This window comes from Lampetra fluviatilis, chromosome 8 (assembly GCF_964198595.1).
Source record: "Lampetra fluviatilis chromosome 8, kcLamFluv1.1, whole genome shotgun sequence".
NCBI lineage: Eukaryota > Metazoa > Chordata > Hyperoartia > Petromyzontiformes > Petromyzontidae > Lampetra > Lampetra fluviatilis.
The window spans coordinates 2,831,347-2,847,860 of NC_136282.1; the positions used below are offsets into that span (position 1 = coordinate 2,831,347).

Consider the following 16,514-nt stretch of genomic DNA (forward strand, 5'->3'; position numbering starts at 1 on the left):
TACCCACCTTTTATCCCACCATATGCAACCTGCAGATCGATTGTGGTGCACTCTTTTATACTGTTGTGTGGACAGAGGCTGGCGTGGGGGGGGGGGGTTAAGTTAAACAGCTAAATATGTTACGATTGTTGCTAGAGCTTTGTATATGGGCATCAAGCCGGTTACTCGTGTTTTACAATTTCTTTTCACGTGGTTGTTGGTCATACAAAGCAAAAAAAACAAAAAACATGTTAACAACTGTAGTTTATTATAACTGTTTCCCATCTGTACGTATATTGGATTATGTGTTCACATTTTCCTTATTTTTTGAATTGCTTGTTAATAGTAATTTTTGTTTATTGGAAACGATTTGGCAGCTGTTTTTGTCCAAATTTCAGTTCAAATCGCCATTCCGCAAAAGTTGCATACTCGTTCACACGCAGTTATATTTTCCCACTATAAAACACAAATTCCTGAAACATGAAGTTAATGTAATTATACGCCACACATATTGATATTTATAATGCTAGTATTTATTCGTCATGGTGGCCTCAGAGTTGTTTCTGCACAATAAAATAAACAAGCGCTCGGAGTAAATACAGCAAATGGACGTAAAAAATGTATCTTGAAGCATCACACTCACGCTGCTTTGAGTGCAGCAGTGATGCGCGTAAACAAATCAACGGAGGTAACTGAATTAATCTTCAGCCAGGACGTCGTGTTTTGGACTCCACTCGGTGATCGCGTCCAAATCTAAAAAGTTTCACTGCCGTCGCTCTCCAACGTAATAAAATCGTTTAGTTTTAGTGGTGCATAATATAACGTTCAGTCTTATATAGCAGCGTTCATGCAAATTGCATCTCAGACTTGCTGAGGAACCACAGACAAGTTGGAAGATAGCCCGAGCTTTGCAGTCCTTAAAATATCTTCAGCCAATTAATGGATGGCTGTTTATATGTCACCATAATAACTTCATTTAAATGTAATTGCAGTAAGCTTTTTTAAATTATATTCTTGAATAAGCAACACTTTTGCTTATTTAAGTGTGAGCAAATGCTGCGATCGAGGTTTGATACGATATGTCTGATATTAAAACAACAACATAAACCATTTCCATGAACATCTATTTTTCCCATTATGGCATTTCCCAATGCCATAACTTGTCCTAAACTTGAAGAGGACGTGTAAACAACACAAACGCACATTCCCTGGATGTACCACTCTCACTCTATGTGCGTCTAGTAATGGAATTAAACTTGATTGAACGGCTGAACATGATTTCGTCAGGGTCAAATGTGAAAACAAACACTGTCTCCAAATGTGAGCAGACAGACACATTTCTACAGATCTATGGCAGGTAATTAATATCAACGAAAAAGACCAACATCAGCCTGATATACGTTCCAGGGGAACTCTAAAAGATGCCCTTTGAGGCTTACCTTCAATTATTCAAACACATGAAACCATCCCGTTCAATAAGTCATAAACTAATCCAATCATTTTAACCATCCTCCCTGGGACTGTAAAAGTCGTATATGGCCTTAAGCGACGCTGCTGTGGTGGAATGAAAGCGTACCCGAATCCTGGAAAATGCATAAATACGCGTGTGCTTGATAGTCATCTGTCACTTGTGCATTTACACACTTCTCTCGAGCTTTGGATCGAGAATTAATGAGGCCGGTTGGAAATCGCAGTGCTCCATGTGGTGGAGTATTTTTTTTTTCATTGCCTGCTTGTGAATTGGGACAGTGTTTGATTTGTCGCAGCAAGCCGGGAAGGCTGGAGGACGACAAAGAAGAATATAACAGCAGGACGAGTGGGGCTCCTAAAACCACTGCAGCAAAACTGATAAGATTTGCATCAATGCCATTTAGTCCAGTTTATTTATCTACTTCAATTCTTCTGCAACCTCCTAAGTGGCGATAAAATTTTATTGAACTTCATGTCTATTGAAATCCACGCAATATATATTCTGCGCACATAACGGATACACATATATGCAGCATGGTTGTAAACGTGCAGACTTTACGTGTGCATGCGTTACATGCTCGCTCGATACACATGTAGTGGGTTCTACGGAGGCACATAAAAAACGACATCATATGCACAAACGTAGTGTACATTTCTACACACTTAAATACTGAAAACATGTAAGTTAAAAAGAGACCAAACATTTATACACTTGACAATTCTTATTCACGTGCAAGCTGTGTGTATAAACAAACCAGTGGACTACAAACATTCAGAGTGACTGCTTGCTCGAATGAGCAATGAGACATCCTCGCAGCAGCTTTTGGCGAGCCATCGAACAAAGACGGCCACTACATCGCGCGCGTTCAGATGTGCTTCCGGTATTGGGAAGCCACTGGAGCTATGCACTTTTAAATCATCTAGATTGGCAAACTAATTTCTTTAGCACCGCTCTTCATGTTTCGTTTGTTGTCCCCTCTCCTTACCTCTACTTAGCACGGTTAGCTATGTACGGTTCGGAATAAGTTTGACACATACAGACAGTACTCATCTTCACTGATGCCTCGAGTCAGAGCTGAATATTCAACATTCCCATAGAAAGGACCGTATGGCAACAACTTCTGTATTCCCTCAATAGACTATTCATTTATCGACCCATGAAAGATTAAGGCAGCCGAGTAAATATCTTTAATCACAAATCCACCCATCTGGAAAATCCCATGACAGAGAAAGGTTCAGCCCAGCAATTCCTTGCTCACGCCACTGATGGCAAAAGGCCCTCCAAACGGTCGAGCATTGAATACAATTGTGTGATGTGTATATTTTATGCTTTTCTTGTTGAGCAAAACAAATACTTTAGGACGTATTTTTTAAATTTGTTTACATTTATATGCATTATCCAGTATTTAAAAACAATGGATTAGCACAGCACCATTGCAGGACCACGATTAGTTTATGCTCTCAAGTGCAGTTCTGGAACCTAATCAAGAGCATGGGCTCTGATATAACTGCTTTAAATTTCGCTCCACACATGCGGCCAATATAGCAATGGCAAGAAAGCCTTTAGTGTAGCAGCTCCAATGTAGTATGAAGCATCTGCTCTTCTTGATTGAACATGTATTACATATATTTTAGTTTGGCTACAGTTTGGTTTGGCTACACGGTGTGGAGGTTGGGCATGTTGCTCTCTGGGTCCAGATTTTGCTGTCGTCTAATCCCTCAGACTTTTCACTCATGATGATGTTATGAGGGTGGACGCTTTATTCACGTTTGTGCAGATTTTTTCACTCTTTCAGCAACTGAATGTGACCCGATGTTTATCCGTGCCCATAGCTACCCAAATATATCATGGGGCTACGTGAAAAAAAGTTTACTTTCAAGCATTCTGAACAAATCCCTGGCTTAACATCGCCCTGTCATTTTGAATAAATAATGCACAACATGTGAATAGGCTGCACTAACGGATGTTGTTTTGGGACCTAGACATTGGACTCAGAAATTATTGTTACTGGGTCTAAGACATGGCCAAGATATAGGCAACCAGTGCCAGGCCTCTCCATCTGCCTGTGCAAGCCATAATAGCAGCCATGTACTTACCATGGAAAGCCGCAATGCCTCAATGACTCTTTAGACTTTTAAGGAGGGTCCTGCATTTAAATTGTTAGCCAATTCTGTTTCAAGTATTTTTCATTTTGTGGATGTAAAATCGAGTGCATGTAAAATACCCGTAGATTGTATTATTATTAAAAGGATTTGTCATACTTTGTAGCTACTATTAGGTATCTATTCAAATGCCAATTTGAAAATCCGGTCATCAGAATTTTGTTTATACTTAATTCTCATCAGGCCCTGCGGTGTTAAAGTGCAGTATCTCACTCTGATCCACTATCTGTCTAGCCTATCTATGTATGTGCTATGAAGAAGGGCCACTGTGCGAAACATTACCTGTTATATACTTTGTTTTATATTCTATTTTATGGCAGCAGGAATCTCGACGAATGCGTTGATTTTTTCATATCCATGAGGCAGTGATGCTCAAAATTCTGCACACATGGTTCAAAAACCAACTCACCACCGGGCATTGCTCAGCCATCAAGATGGGAGTCTCACACACGTGATGAGTTTCGTGTAATCGTAGGCGTCTATGCACGCATCTACCCACTCATAATGTAGAAGTGAACTACAGAAAGCTGACCGGTGAGATTCGTTTAAGTGGAGGAACATTGTGGTTAAGCTCATAACATACAATTTATCTTGTCAGCATGCAAGGGTAGACAAAAATGCCACTGCACTAGCAGTTGCATGAGCAATGTTTGCATGGCTGACTTTTATTCTTTAAATGTTACTAGAATGCCATTGCTTTCTTAGCCTGAATGCTAATTCTTCAAAATAGCCTGAGGGCACTGGGAACCGAAAATCCATCTTCCGGACCATTAACTCTCTCCTCTTCAAATGCAGCCACCGCAATTATGCCAACAAGTGATAGGATTGCACGTTTGCCTCTTGTTGCCTTACTCTTTTATCAAAGCATAAAAAAGTAACTCAGGCTTAGCAATGGTAAACAACGAATTTATCTGAGTTTCTTTTATATACATAGTGATTACTACACCATAAAGTGCATAGGCTCTCTTGCAGAGGTCGCAACCGGGTACCCGATACCCGTACCCTACCCGATACCCGGCTACCCGTACCCGGCCGGGTACCGGTACGGGTACCCATTTGCGACCCTGGTGCGGCCGGGTACGGGTACGGGTAGACCGTGAGTCACTGGTGAGTAACTGTTTGTCACTCATTTCCCAACGTCTTGTCTCTTCTCACAATTCAAGTTCCTAGAATCAACCCACCCGCGCCTGCAACATGGCTTCATCCCAGAGGTCGCAATCAGGTACCCGATACCCGTACCCTACCCGTACCCGGCCGTGTACGGGTAGGATACGGGTACGGCCGGGTACGGGTACGGGTACCCGTTTGCGACCCTGGTGCGGCCGGGTACGGGTAAGGAATCAAAACCCGTTTGCGACCTCTGCTCTCTTGTCATCGTTTTAGTTAAGCTACCTGTACACGTTTTAATATGATAGTAATATTACATAGTGTTTGAAATTTTTGCACTGTAAACACCAACTCATGCGCTTCATACTGCTGGCAAATTATAATTGCAACTATCATCAAAACTTATCTCAATGGAGTCACTGTGCATAGTAAGGAAATTATCCCAGAGGCATGAAAGGAATTTCAATTCCTCACTACTTTCGTTTCTCAGTCCGCTTGTCTTGGTGAGGGTCACGGCGGCAGCATGTTGAGTAGGGCAGTCCAAACCTCCCTTTCCTTGGCGACAGACTGTATCTCTTCCTGGAGAGTTCCCAGGCATTCCCAGGCATTCCCAGGCCAGCTGAGCAACATAGTCCTGCCAGTGTGTCCTGGGCCGGCCCCGGGGTCTTCGCCCAGTGGGACATGCGGCCCGGTAGAGTTCCAAAGGAATCTATGAGGGGGCATCCTTACCAAGTGCCCAAACCACCTCAACTGGCTCCTCTCGATCCAGAGGAGCAGCGGCTCGACTCTGCGGCTCTCCTGGATTACCGAGCTCCTCACCCGATCACGGAGAGTGAGCCCGGCAACCCTGCGGGGAAACCTCATTTCGGGCCCTTGTACCCGCGATCCCATCCTTTCATTCATTACTCAAAGCTCATGGCCATAGGTGAGGGTGGGAATGTAGATCGACCTGTAAACCGAGAGCTTTGTTCAAGAACTGAGCTCCCGCTTCACTACCACGGAATGGTACAGCGCCCACAAAACTGTGCACGCCGCACCGATTTACCAGCTAATCTTACCATCACTCGTGAGAGATACCTCGAGGTACATAAACTCCTCCACTAAGGGCAGCTGTATCCCCCTCACCTGGAGAGAACAATCCACGATCTGCCGGGAGTGAACCATGACCTCAGATCCTCATCCCAGCCACTTTACACTCGGCATCAAACTGTTCAAGTGCATGCTGGAGATCACAGACTGATGAGGCACGGAGGATAACGTCACCTGCAAAAACAAGTGACACCACCTCCATGCCCTCTTCCTAGATACTGTCCATACCTAGGCTGCGCATTGAAATTCTGTCCATGAAAATCACAAACACGAGTGGAGACAAGACACACCCTTGGCGGAGTTCAACACCCACAGTAAACGACTTTGATTTAACACCAAGAATATAGACACAGCTCTCACTCCGGGAATCGAGGGACCGGATAGCGCACAAATGTGGCACCGGTACATCATACTCCAGCAGCACCTCCCACAAGACATTGTGGGGAACACGGTCATATGCTTTATCCACGTCTACAAAGCAGAGGTAGACTGGAGAAGCATACTCCCATGACCCCTCAAATATCTGTCAGAGAGAAAAGAGCTGGTCCATTGTTCCATGCCCATTACGGAAACCACATTGTTCCTCCTGAATCAAAGCCTCCTCTCCAGCACCCTGGCATCGGCTTTACCTGGGACGCTGAGGAGTGTGATTCCTCGATAGTTGGCGCACACCCTCTGGTCCCCTTTTTTAAAAATTGGAACCACGACCACAGTTTGCCAATCCAGAGGTACTGTACCGACCTTCCATGCAACATTGAAGAGGCAAATTAACTACGACACTCCTACACTGTCCAGCGCTTTCAACAACTCTGGGCGAATCTTGTCCACTCCAGCAGCTTGTCCGCTATGAAGGCCCTCAACCGCCTTAGTAACCTCAGCAGCTGTGATGTATCTAACCCCCCCCCCCAGCTATTTCCAGGGCTGCCTCCTGAGAGGAGGGCATGTCCACCGGGTTGAGGAGCTCCTCCAAGTGTTACTTCCACCTCTCGACTGTCTCCTTAGTTGAGGTCAATATTACACCACTCTTACTGAAAACAGCCTGGGCCTCTTAAAACCACTACAACTAATCTGATAAGCTTTGCATCAATGCCATATAGTCCAGTTTATTTATATACTTCAATTATCCTGCACCCTCCTAAGCGGTGATAATATTTAATTGAACTTCATTGCTATTGAAATCCACACTATATATTCTGCGCACATAATGGATACATATATATGCGGCATGGTTATAAACACGCAGACCCCTCCTAAGGCGTCGGATGGTTTGCCAGAGCATCTTTGAGGCTGCCCGGTAGTCCCTCTTCATGAACTCTCTAAACTCCTCCCATGCCCGGACTTTTACTTCAGCGACTGCTGCAGCTGCTGCCCTCTTGGTAAGCCGGTACCGCTTAAATCGAGTCGGGTGGCCTTTTTCCGAGCATTGCTCGGAAAGCCTCCTTCTTCAACTGTCTACCGACTCCATAGTCTTACTATGGAGTAGTAATTAGCCTGCACCCACCTACAGCACGCTGTTGACCACTACCCCCACCGTCTCCAAGAAGGACTAATACTCTGAACTGCTTTTTACGTGCATAAGCACAGACAACAGTCAGAGTTTTCCTTTTTGAGACCCGAAGTCTCATTGAGGCGACCCTTTAATCTACTGCGAAAAACTCTAACTGAACAGCACCTATCCAGGAGCTTGTGAGTATCCGCAAACCTGCCCAGGGCCTCTCACCAGGGGTTACTCCGGAATAGGAGAGAGACCATCCCCGATCGAGAAGTTTGGTTCCAGCACCAATGTTGTGTGTGGAGGTGACACGGACTATATCTAGTCGGTACCTTTCCACCTCCTCCACTAGCACTGGTTCCTTCCCCTCCAGTGACGTGACATTCCACATCCCAATAGCTAGTGTCCATCTCCAAGGTCCAGTTCATCTGAGACCATCCCTCTCCCTGCCATACTGACATCGCACACCCGCCCCACACCCTTTGCCCTGCGGATGGTGGGCCCACAGGACGGTGCCACGTAGCCATTTCAGGCTGGGCCCGACCCGTTACGTGGGTTACCCGAGCAACAGGCAGTTGCTTGCGTACACCACCCCCAGGCCTGGCTCCAGGGGTATCCCTTGTCCGGGCGAGGTTCTCAGATTTTTGTATTTCTTAACCATTCATGAGGGCCTTTTTACCGTTATTTGTCTGGAATCTCCCCCCTCAGACCTGTTCCCCAAGGGTGACCCTACCAGCAGTACAGGACTCCAGGTGACATAGCTCTGAGGGTCATTGGAACACACAAACCCCTCCACCACGATAATGTTACAATCTATTGGTGGGGCATTCCTCACTACGGATTCTGCTATTGTAACTTTGATTACTCTTGACTGTTGCTGATATTTACTTTGCAGCGTGTGCCTATAACGCACAGCTGAATGTGACACGAGTGTGGTGAGCACTCTGAGAATCATCTTTCCAATGACGAGGAATCTCTCAACACCAGTATTTAAATCACATAGCATTGAATAGGACTAGGCCTTAAATGCTTTCATGCAAATAATTAAGCAACCTAGGTAATAAGGAAATAGATACAGCTCTGTGTACATTGTATTATTAATAACATTGACATGCACCGACATCAGCTGCTCTCTACTTTTTACTTCAAGAAGGTCTCCCCGTGTAGACACAACTTCCTCTCATTCAGCACGGCCGTATTTATGACTTCATTCCCTTATCTTACTCACAAAATGTACCACGGCGGCAATGCCTTCCATTGTGTTTCCCTTGTAGGCAGCCACTGAGTCATAATGTTGGTTACAACACTTGTCACATTTTGATTACATAGCACACCCAGGTACATTGGCTAGTTTAGTGCACACAATGGTACTATTCATGATGAATGCCTGAAATATGTTTCTTGTTCTTTTTTGTGAAATCTTGTGCAATGCAGTATTGCTGACCGACTCCCACTAATAAATAATACATAATCTGTGCCCTCCAGCATCCATCCAACCGCACAAACCTCCACTCAACTTGGTCCCCAATACATTTTGATGTCTGACGTTAGATTCCTTGAGCTTATTTAGCAATCTAAGTTGTGTTGGTGAAAATCAGCCGTTTTATTAATTCACTCACCGTCAATGTTACTGTTTGATATGGAGCAAGTCTCTGTTGTTCAATATTACATCAGCCTCTTATTTATTTAAGAAATAAATAATCAAATTATTTTGCAGAGTTTCAAGTTCATCAAGATAGTGTGGTGGATTATATGAATTTGGATGAAAAAATAGGCTTCACTGTACAGCATTAGCGATAAACGGCATGGGTTTATTCAGTCTGTTTTCCAGCCAAAAATTGCCCTAAGGGTTGGCTCAACTGCAGGTTTAACAAGTTATTCACTTATTGAATCTACGGCAGCTTCCCTCCAAGAGAGTAGAATATGTACATAAATACAATGGAACCACTGTGACATAGGGGCTAGCATACTGGACTCACAAGCCAGAAGGACAAGGAGCTTAACACATTGATTAAGGTCTTTTGGGAGAGGTTGTGGGTAGTTTGGATTACATTTCCTTGCAGATGGCATGGATCGAGATGTTCTAAGGCTAAGTCACGCTTTACTTTACGACAAGCGATCCATATACTGCTCGTAAACCTATTCAAATCTGGGTAGGAAAAGATAACTCCTGAAAAATATATATAAATTTTTAATTCATTGATCAATGTAACCAGCAAGGAAAAGTACAAAAAAACGGAGGTGCTTTCATGAGTGATCACTGTGCAGTCACTATGTGCAGAGAAGTCCTTGTTTACATGCGCCACGGTGGTGAGATATTAACTCCCTCACCTGGTATGCAGGACGTCGTCGGTTCGATGCCAACTCTGACGCCTGTATATTTGGAATTTACATATCTCTCTCCCTGGGGTCGCGTGGATTTTCCTCTCCGGATCTGCCGGTTTTTCCCTCCACATTTGTGATAGCCAGGTCGCTTCTGAAAGAAAGCACCCACGGCAGCAGCCATGATGTACAATCGTGATCCCCAGACAGCCGCCAGATGCTGCAGAAACGTCGACAACAAGCACGTCCCCAATATCGGTGGCACTGGGGAAGCCACCTGCCAGTCGTCAGCTTGGCTGTCGAGAGCAAGGTGACATTTTCCAATGCGTGCCATTTGAAAACAAAGAGTTTGTTCCAGGAAATTCATTCTCGAGTTGTAATGTGACGGTCACGTTTAATATATTGCCTAGCAGCTATGCTCAGGAAGGTAAAAATATATAAATTGCCCACCCAACGAGCACCATCAGGAATAACATTAAAGTATAATTTTGTTTGTCTGGGAAAACCACAGCATGGATTACTTGAGCTGGGTGCAAGTCATTATAATCCAGATAAATGGAGCTCTGAAGATGACACCTATAATAACCTGCTGTCTCTGACCCAAGACAGGATGTCATCACGAAGTGCAACTTCATATCGCTTGTTGTGAGAGAGCCCCAGGCAAAGCTATAATGTCAGATGCACCCTGCAAACACTGCGACATATAATGAGCCCGAGTTCATCATACTTATCGGCCAATGATCACCATGCCTCTGTGGCAACAACACTGAGCACTAAATCCAGCAAGCCTCGCCACATGAAGGCTGCTTGATCTGCTATTGAGTGAGCCAGATCAGTACTTTTTTGTCAAAAAGCTGCAGGTAGTGTTACTTTCTGCAGAGACTACAAATGTAAACATGTTCTTTATGTATACAGGGTAGCACAAAGGTCAAGACACGTAGGGTTATGATCATCCTTATTTTAACAGATCGCAGAATTGCCTTCTTTATCGTACGTAAAATGAATTGAACTCGTTCGTCTTGAGACAATTTCCATTCCAGTTTAAAATGTCATTTGAAAAGGAAGAAGAATAAAAAATAGATATTAATAATGATAAGAGATCAAATATGAACTTAAAGAATAACCAATTAAAATGTTTTAATGCTAGTGTTAAAATACATGCAATAACCATATGTGCCCGGACTTTGGGACCACTCTGTATATATGTGTATAAACACGATTAGAGCCCGTTGACAGCAAAAAGTATATTTTTCAAAAGATACAAGAGGCACGCCATCTGGTGTAAAGTGTAGTGTGTAACACAATTATTATTAATAATAATAATCGGCCATCATGCGCTTACTTGTGCCATTGCCCAAATATAAAAATTTGAATTCCCGAGTCTCCATAAAACAAGGAAACCACTGTGAGTGTTCATCTGTTTACATGAGGACTTATGATTGTATAATTACATGTGTCGAGCAGGTCATTCAAACAAACTTAATGAAAAGTTTAATAACAAACATTTGAACAACGAATTTGTTACCTAACGTGTTTTATTTTTAAGTTCACATGTTGTACAGGGGTATTTAATTTTTTTTGCATTTTCATTGGCTTTAACGTTGTGTTTTTTTCTTTAAGTCGGCCAAAAAGTCTCAATAATATGCGTGCACGTTGTCTTGCCCTGGCAGCTACGGAACAGGGTGTTGTTTTTTCCATAAGAAGGCTCTCGCCCACTGCTCAGCATGAATCTCTTATTCTCACCACGCAATCATCTCGCACGCACTCGCCATCCCCACATCACCATTGACTCCTAGCCATCTGAGAGCGCATTCCTTACCCTCACGCCTCTGTCCCTGCGATATTTCTCCTGTGATGTCTGGAAGCTATTGTGTCCTTTTGTTCAAGTGCAGACAAGCACATGCTTCATTTTGTATTTGTTTTTAGGCATGACGCTGTATCCCAACAGTGTGCCAGCACTGTTATGTGTCTGAGTGGGAAGCACACTATGAGCATTACACATCATTCCGGAATATTAACACAACACAAATGCATGTCATCGAGAACCTCTGAAGACATCGTCAACCTGTCTGCCTAAAATGTTACACCCCGAGGAAATAAAAATGCTGCAGGTTTCTGAATATGATCAGTTTTAAATGTCAGCAGACCTTTGTGGAAGGGATGGCCCATTTTATTTTGTAAACGGCTGAAGGTTAACATACACCATTTGTAAATGGATGGTAATCAGCTTGGAGTGACTTTGAATAGGCTCGCAATTGCCATTCACGTCTGACCTGTATAAAAAATGTACACCAATTATGACTCAATATTCTGTCAAGACCTAGTAAATAGTGCATTCATTCAACACAATTAAGTAACGTGTTACCCTGTCCTTTTATTATTTTAACGGAAAGTCATCATTCCCCCATCATCCCAGTGGGCTTAAGTAGCCACCAGCAAGGTTCACGGTTGTGCATACAGCCCCATCTGCGTTCTGACCGTCGGCAAATATGCACGTTAATCAAATTTCTTGATAAACACCCCGCCCAATCTGAGTTTGGTGAATACATGTGAATTCACACGTATGTATGATTGTATGTTTGTATGTTGAACTTATTTCGCGCCATACGTAGACAACCAAGCTCATTGGATGAGCACGGGAAGGACAAAATACAAAAAACATGTCGCCTCTGCATACACAGACGTAGTGGTGAGATGTTAACTACCTCGCCTGGTATACAGGAGGTCGTGGGTTCGATCCCGACCCCGACGCCTGTATATATATGTAGTGTGCATGTCTCTCCCTGTGGTAGCATGAATTGTTCTCTGGGTCCTCCGGATTTTCCCTCCACATTTAGAAACACGCGCTTAGAGTATTTGGCTGCTATAAATTTCCGCAGGGCAAGCCACTTCGTTGAGCTGTCATTTTTGGCCAGCTCGCTTCTCAAAGAGAGCTCTACAGCTCAGTTGGCCTTACCTGGTAAAAGTAAAAATAAAAGATTTAGTTTATAGTTTTAGAAACTCCCCCTGCCCTTCCCCCACCATTGTGACCTACGATTACTGCAATCTTCTGCCTCCAGTCAACATATCTCACTCGTCGAGGCAATGCTGGTCTGTGTCATACGTGACATAATTGTAGGGGTGGTATTTTTTGAATGGATATTACGAAGCTTTTAAGACACTTCATCTAACCTCTTCAAATGCCTTTACTGACATGCCAATAGACATTATAAATGCATTTATAACTCGCATTATGTTTACAACTTGGTGAGTACATGGGGGAAGGGTGGAGGGTTATTTCGAGGACACGTGTCAAGGGGCAGAGTGAACTGCTAATGTGGTACGCTTTGTTGAGATTTCTCACAAATGTGAAATTGTAAATACATCTGCGTTCCATGTTCTTTCTTTAAAAAACGTTGGCGATCATGGCCATTCTTCCATTTAGCTCCATCTATGATATCACTCAAGAAACTTTGCATTAGTTCAACATACGTACATACATTAGATGGTTGCATCCAATTGTTCGATTTGCTTTTGTAACTTAATGTGCTGCCTTCCCCACCTTCTTTAGCCGATAATTTTCCCAGTCAACACATTATATTCAGTCTCTTGTTCTGTCATCACGTCCAAGAAGTATAGCTCACCTTTTCCCCATGTATATGAATGGTGAATAGTTATTCACGTGTACTGAAGTTCCTTTTAGCTAAATGGGATATCATATGATGGTATAGGACAGGGCAGCATGGAGAAAGTTGACAAGGGCAGCGGACCAGACGAGTGGGACAAAATGCGTGGAAGAAGAAGGATATAATATGATGATACCCTAACGCGAGTGAAATAAACATTGTGTTTCCCAAAATGAGTGACTATTATTATATTGGGGAAAACCATTTAATACACATTTTCTAGAGCCCATCAAAACAGTTCACGTAATCCAATTGTCATGTTAGAGGAAATGGATACATTGTTGCTTTTTTACTTACTTCGTTTTTCCACCCCTGACCTTTTTACCCAGCATGCCACTGAATTGGCTTCGGGTAAAAATGAAACCATCCGACGACAATAATTCTCAGTTTTCCCCGCACTGTAACAATATTTCATGCCTGTAACCTCTCATAAGTACATACTTGGCGAGTTGAGCGAGTGTTTGGAACGATGGCAGATCTGCGTCACTGGCATTTCCATTGCCGTGATGTCAGAAGAGATGGGTGCTTATTAAATGCACACTTTGGCCAGTCCACGCTGCTGGCACACTGAATTGTCTCAATGCGAGCGCTCTCGTGGCAGCGGCCCTGACTATGATTGCGTTTGAGGGCCCCCCCCTTTTTACCAGCTTGGAAGCATCTCCTACCCCCCTCCCCTTCATTTGTCTCAAAGCAAACCCCGAGGTCTGCAGTATTTCTCTCAAATGCTACGTTGCGCACGTTATCGCCGCACGTAAACAGAACAGTAGGGAGAATTCATTCGTCTTCATCGTGCTTGGGAAAGTCGAGCGTGATTAATATTACGCATTTCTTTTCTTGATTAATTTCAAGGGGCTCGGCGCAGCCTCCAATGTTTTTGCCAAAACTCGGCGCTGGCGCAGTGGAAGGTAGGCGGCGTTGGCATCGCGCGCCACCTCTGCCCTCCTGCCTGCCGTGGGAGGACCCTTCGCGGCAGATTAAAAGCAACAACAACAAAGGGGGGGCTAATAAATGAAAAGGCATGAACTAATGGGCGATTTGTCGCTCGTTTAATAGGTCAGAGGGAGACAAAGTTTCTCGCGTGCCCTGGCTGATCGACGTGGTGCAGGCCTGCGTCACAGTGGGGGGTGCGGTGGTGGAGTGGGAGGCTGAGAAGGGTGAGCTGGGAGGTTAGGAACTCTGCTTCATTTTTCAGGCTAATGTGGAGCTGTTTGCTAACCAGTGGTCCCCCTGTGCCCTCCCACCCCTTACTCCAGGCACCTGCACAATAACCAGATCCAGAGCCTTGGTGATCGCTGCTTCAATGGCCTGCACAACCTTGAGACTCTGTGAGTGCGCTTTATAATTAACTTTTTATCGTATACACCCCGTATTTCTGGGTAATGACGCGGCGCTTAAATGCCAAGAGCCTGTTATATTCCAGGACATAATTCTGCCTGATACTACTCTCAGGCCTGGCTTCTTCATCATGTTGTAACATAAGAATGCCGTAACCCAAGGACAATGGTACGGCTGCTGCGCTCAGTACTTGACATTTGGACAGCATTTACTCATATATCATGCCACCATACGACCCTATGCCCATCCAGGTATAAGGCTATTAGTTCAGCCAGCGAATGAGTGTGTGCTTTAAAGTCATACTGTGAGTCGAATACATCTGGAACATAACACCAGTGATTTAACTTACCCTGCAGATGGCATTCATAATGGAATCTGAACCGTGGCATACTTTTGAGACATTTAACAAAGGGGCACACAAAGGACGTTGCGCTTGCTTTTGTATGGAGCCGTCGACTCTGCCTTGATTTAACTCCTTTCAATCCTTGACAAGTTTAACGGCCGATGGCAATATTCATTATTGCGCTATTAAAATTAATGCACAGCCAATGTAACAGCAACTGATTCAACGAGGAAACGTGATCATTTTAAATCGGGCCAGTAAGTAACGTGGTTAATTCTAAGACGGAGTTGGCGATTGTCAACAGTAAGATACGTATACAGTCTTCCCTGTTATTTTCCTTCCCCCGCACCTCCGATTAGCACGGTAGACTACATTTGGTGTGATACAAGTTCAATATATGTACGTTATTCAAGGACTTGCTACGCGCGATTTTCGATTCCTGGGAATCGCATCTGGAACCTCTACACGACTGCATCGAGAGAGCGAGATAAACTGATGAGATAAAGTGATGAGATAATTGTCATGTATTTCATCGTTTATTAATGTATTTATCGAAGTTAATTTTCGGAGCCCAATTGTCATTATCTGCAAAATGCGCTATTCTCGAGCATCTCCGGAACATATCCCTCGCGAATAGCGAGGTACTACTCAATGTCGAAATATGGGGCTAATGATAATGTAGACATTTTGTTTTAAAACGTGGCACACACGTGCAACTTGTTTTTGGTTTAGGTGTCACGCCTATCACGATGCTCATGGTAACATTTGAAAGTTTCACACCCGACTTGAGCGGCTACAGTAATTCCCGTCCAGAGATGACACCGCGAGGTCAGATGCAAGGGCTCAAAGTGAATTCAAAACTGGTTGTGTGAATACACACGGCACCTTGGATCATTCGGCTTTGAGTCATATTCCTATACAGAGCAGATTATTTGGATTCATGTGACTGCTTCTCAAAACACGGCACGCAGAAGGTGCATATCAGAGCTCGGGAAAGAGGGGGGGAGTGGTAGTGTAGCGGTTCTGTCAGTTTCCACCATCGAAGTGGAAGCTGACAGAACTCTAACATTTCTGGATATTCTGCTAGGACGGGGTAGAAATGGTAAAATAACACAGTGTTTATCGGAAGAAAACGCATACTGACGCCTATCTGAATGCAGTCACACCATCACCCCGCACAGAAATCTTCTCTTATCAAGACGCTCATTCATTGAGCTAAGAAAATGTCAGATGGTGACAATCTGAGAAGTGAAATTCAACATGTTAAAGAAGCGCTGCAAAGGCATGGTTACAATGATGCACAAATCAACAGAGCATTGAATACCAAAACCAAATCAAATAACAAGAGCATTGAAACTGCCCAAGTAATTAAAACAAGCAAAATACCGTACATTGCGGGAGTAACTGATAAACTAGCCAGATGTTTGGAAAAACAAAACATCCGAGTCAGATTTGACAATATAAAATACTAAATTTTATATCTGGTACAAACGATGTATTACCGAAGCTATCAACAGAAGATGTGTACAGGATTAACTGCACGTGTGGC

General features: G+C 43.8%; 1 protein-coding gene across 1 annotated transcript in view; it reads left to right on the top strand.

Moving 5' to 3' along the window:
* The window catches only part of LOC144933776 (leucine-rich repeat-containing G-protein coupled receptor 5-like), a 142,411-nt gene that overhangs the window by 83,855 nt on the left and 42,042 nt on the right, over nucleotides 1–16,514 (top strand). Inside the window, exon 6 of the mRNA XM_078858881.1 lies at nucleotides 14,541–14,612. Coding sequence (XP_078715007.1) covers nucleotides 14,541–14,612 — 72 coding nt within the window. The remainder of the gene's footprint in view (nucleotides 1–14,540; nucleotides 14,613–16,514) is intronic.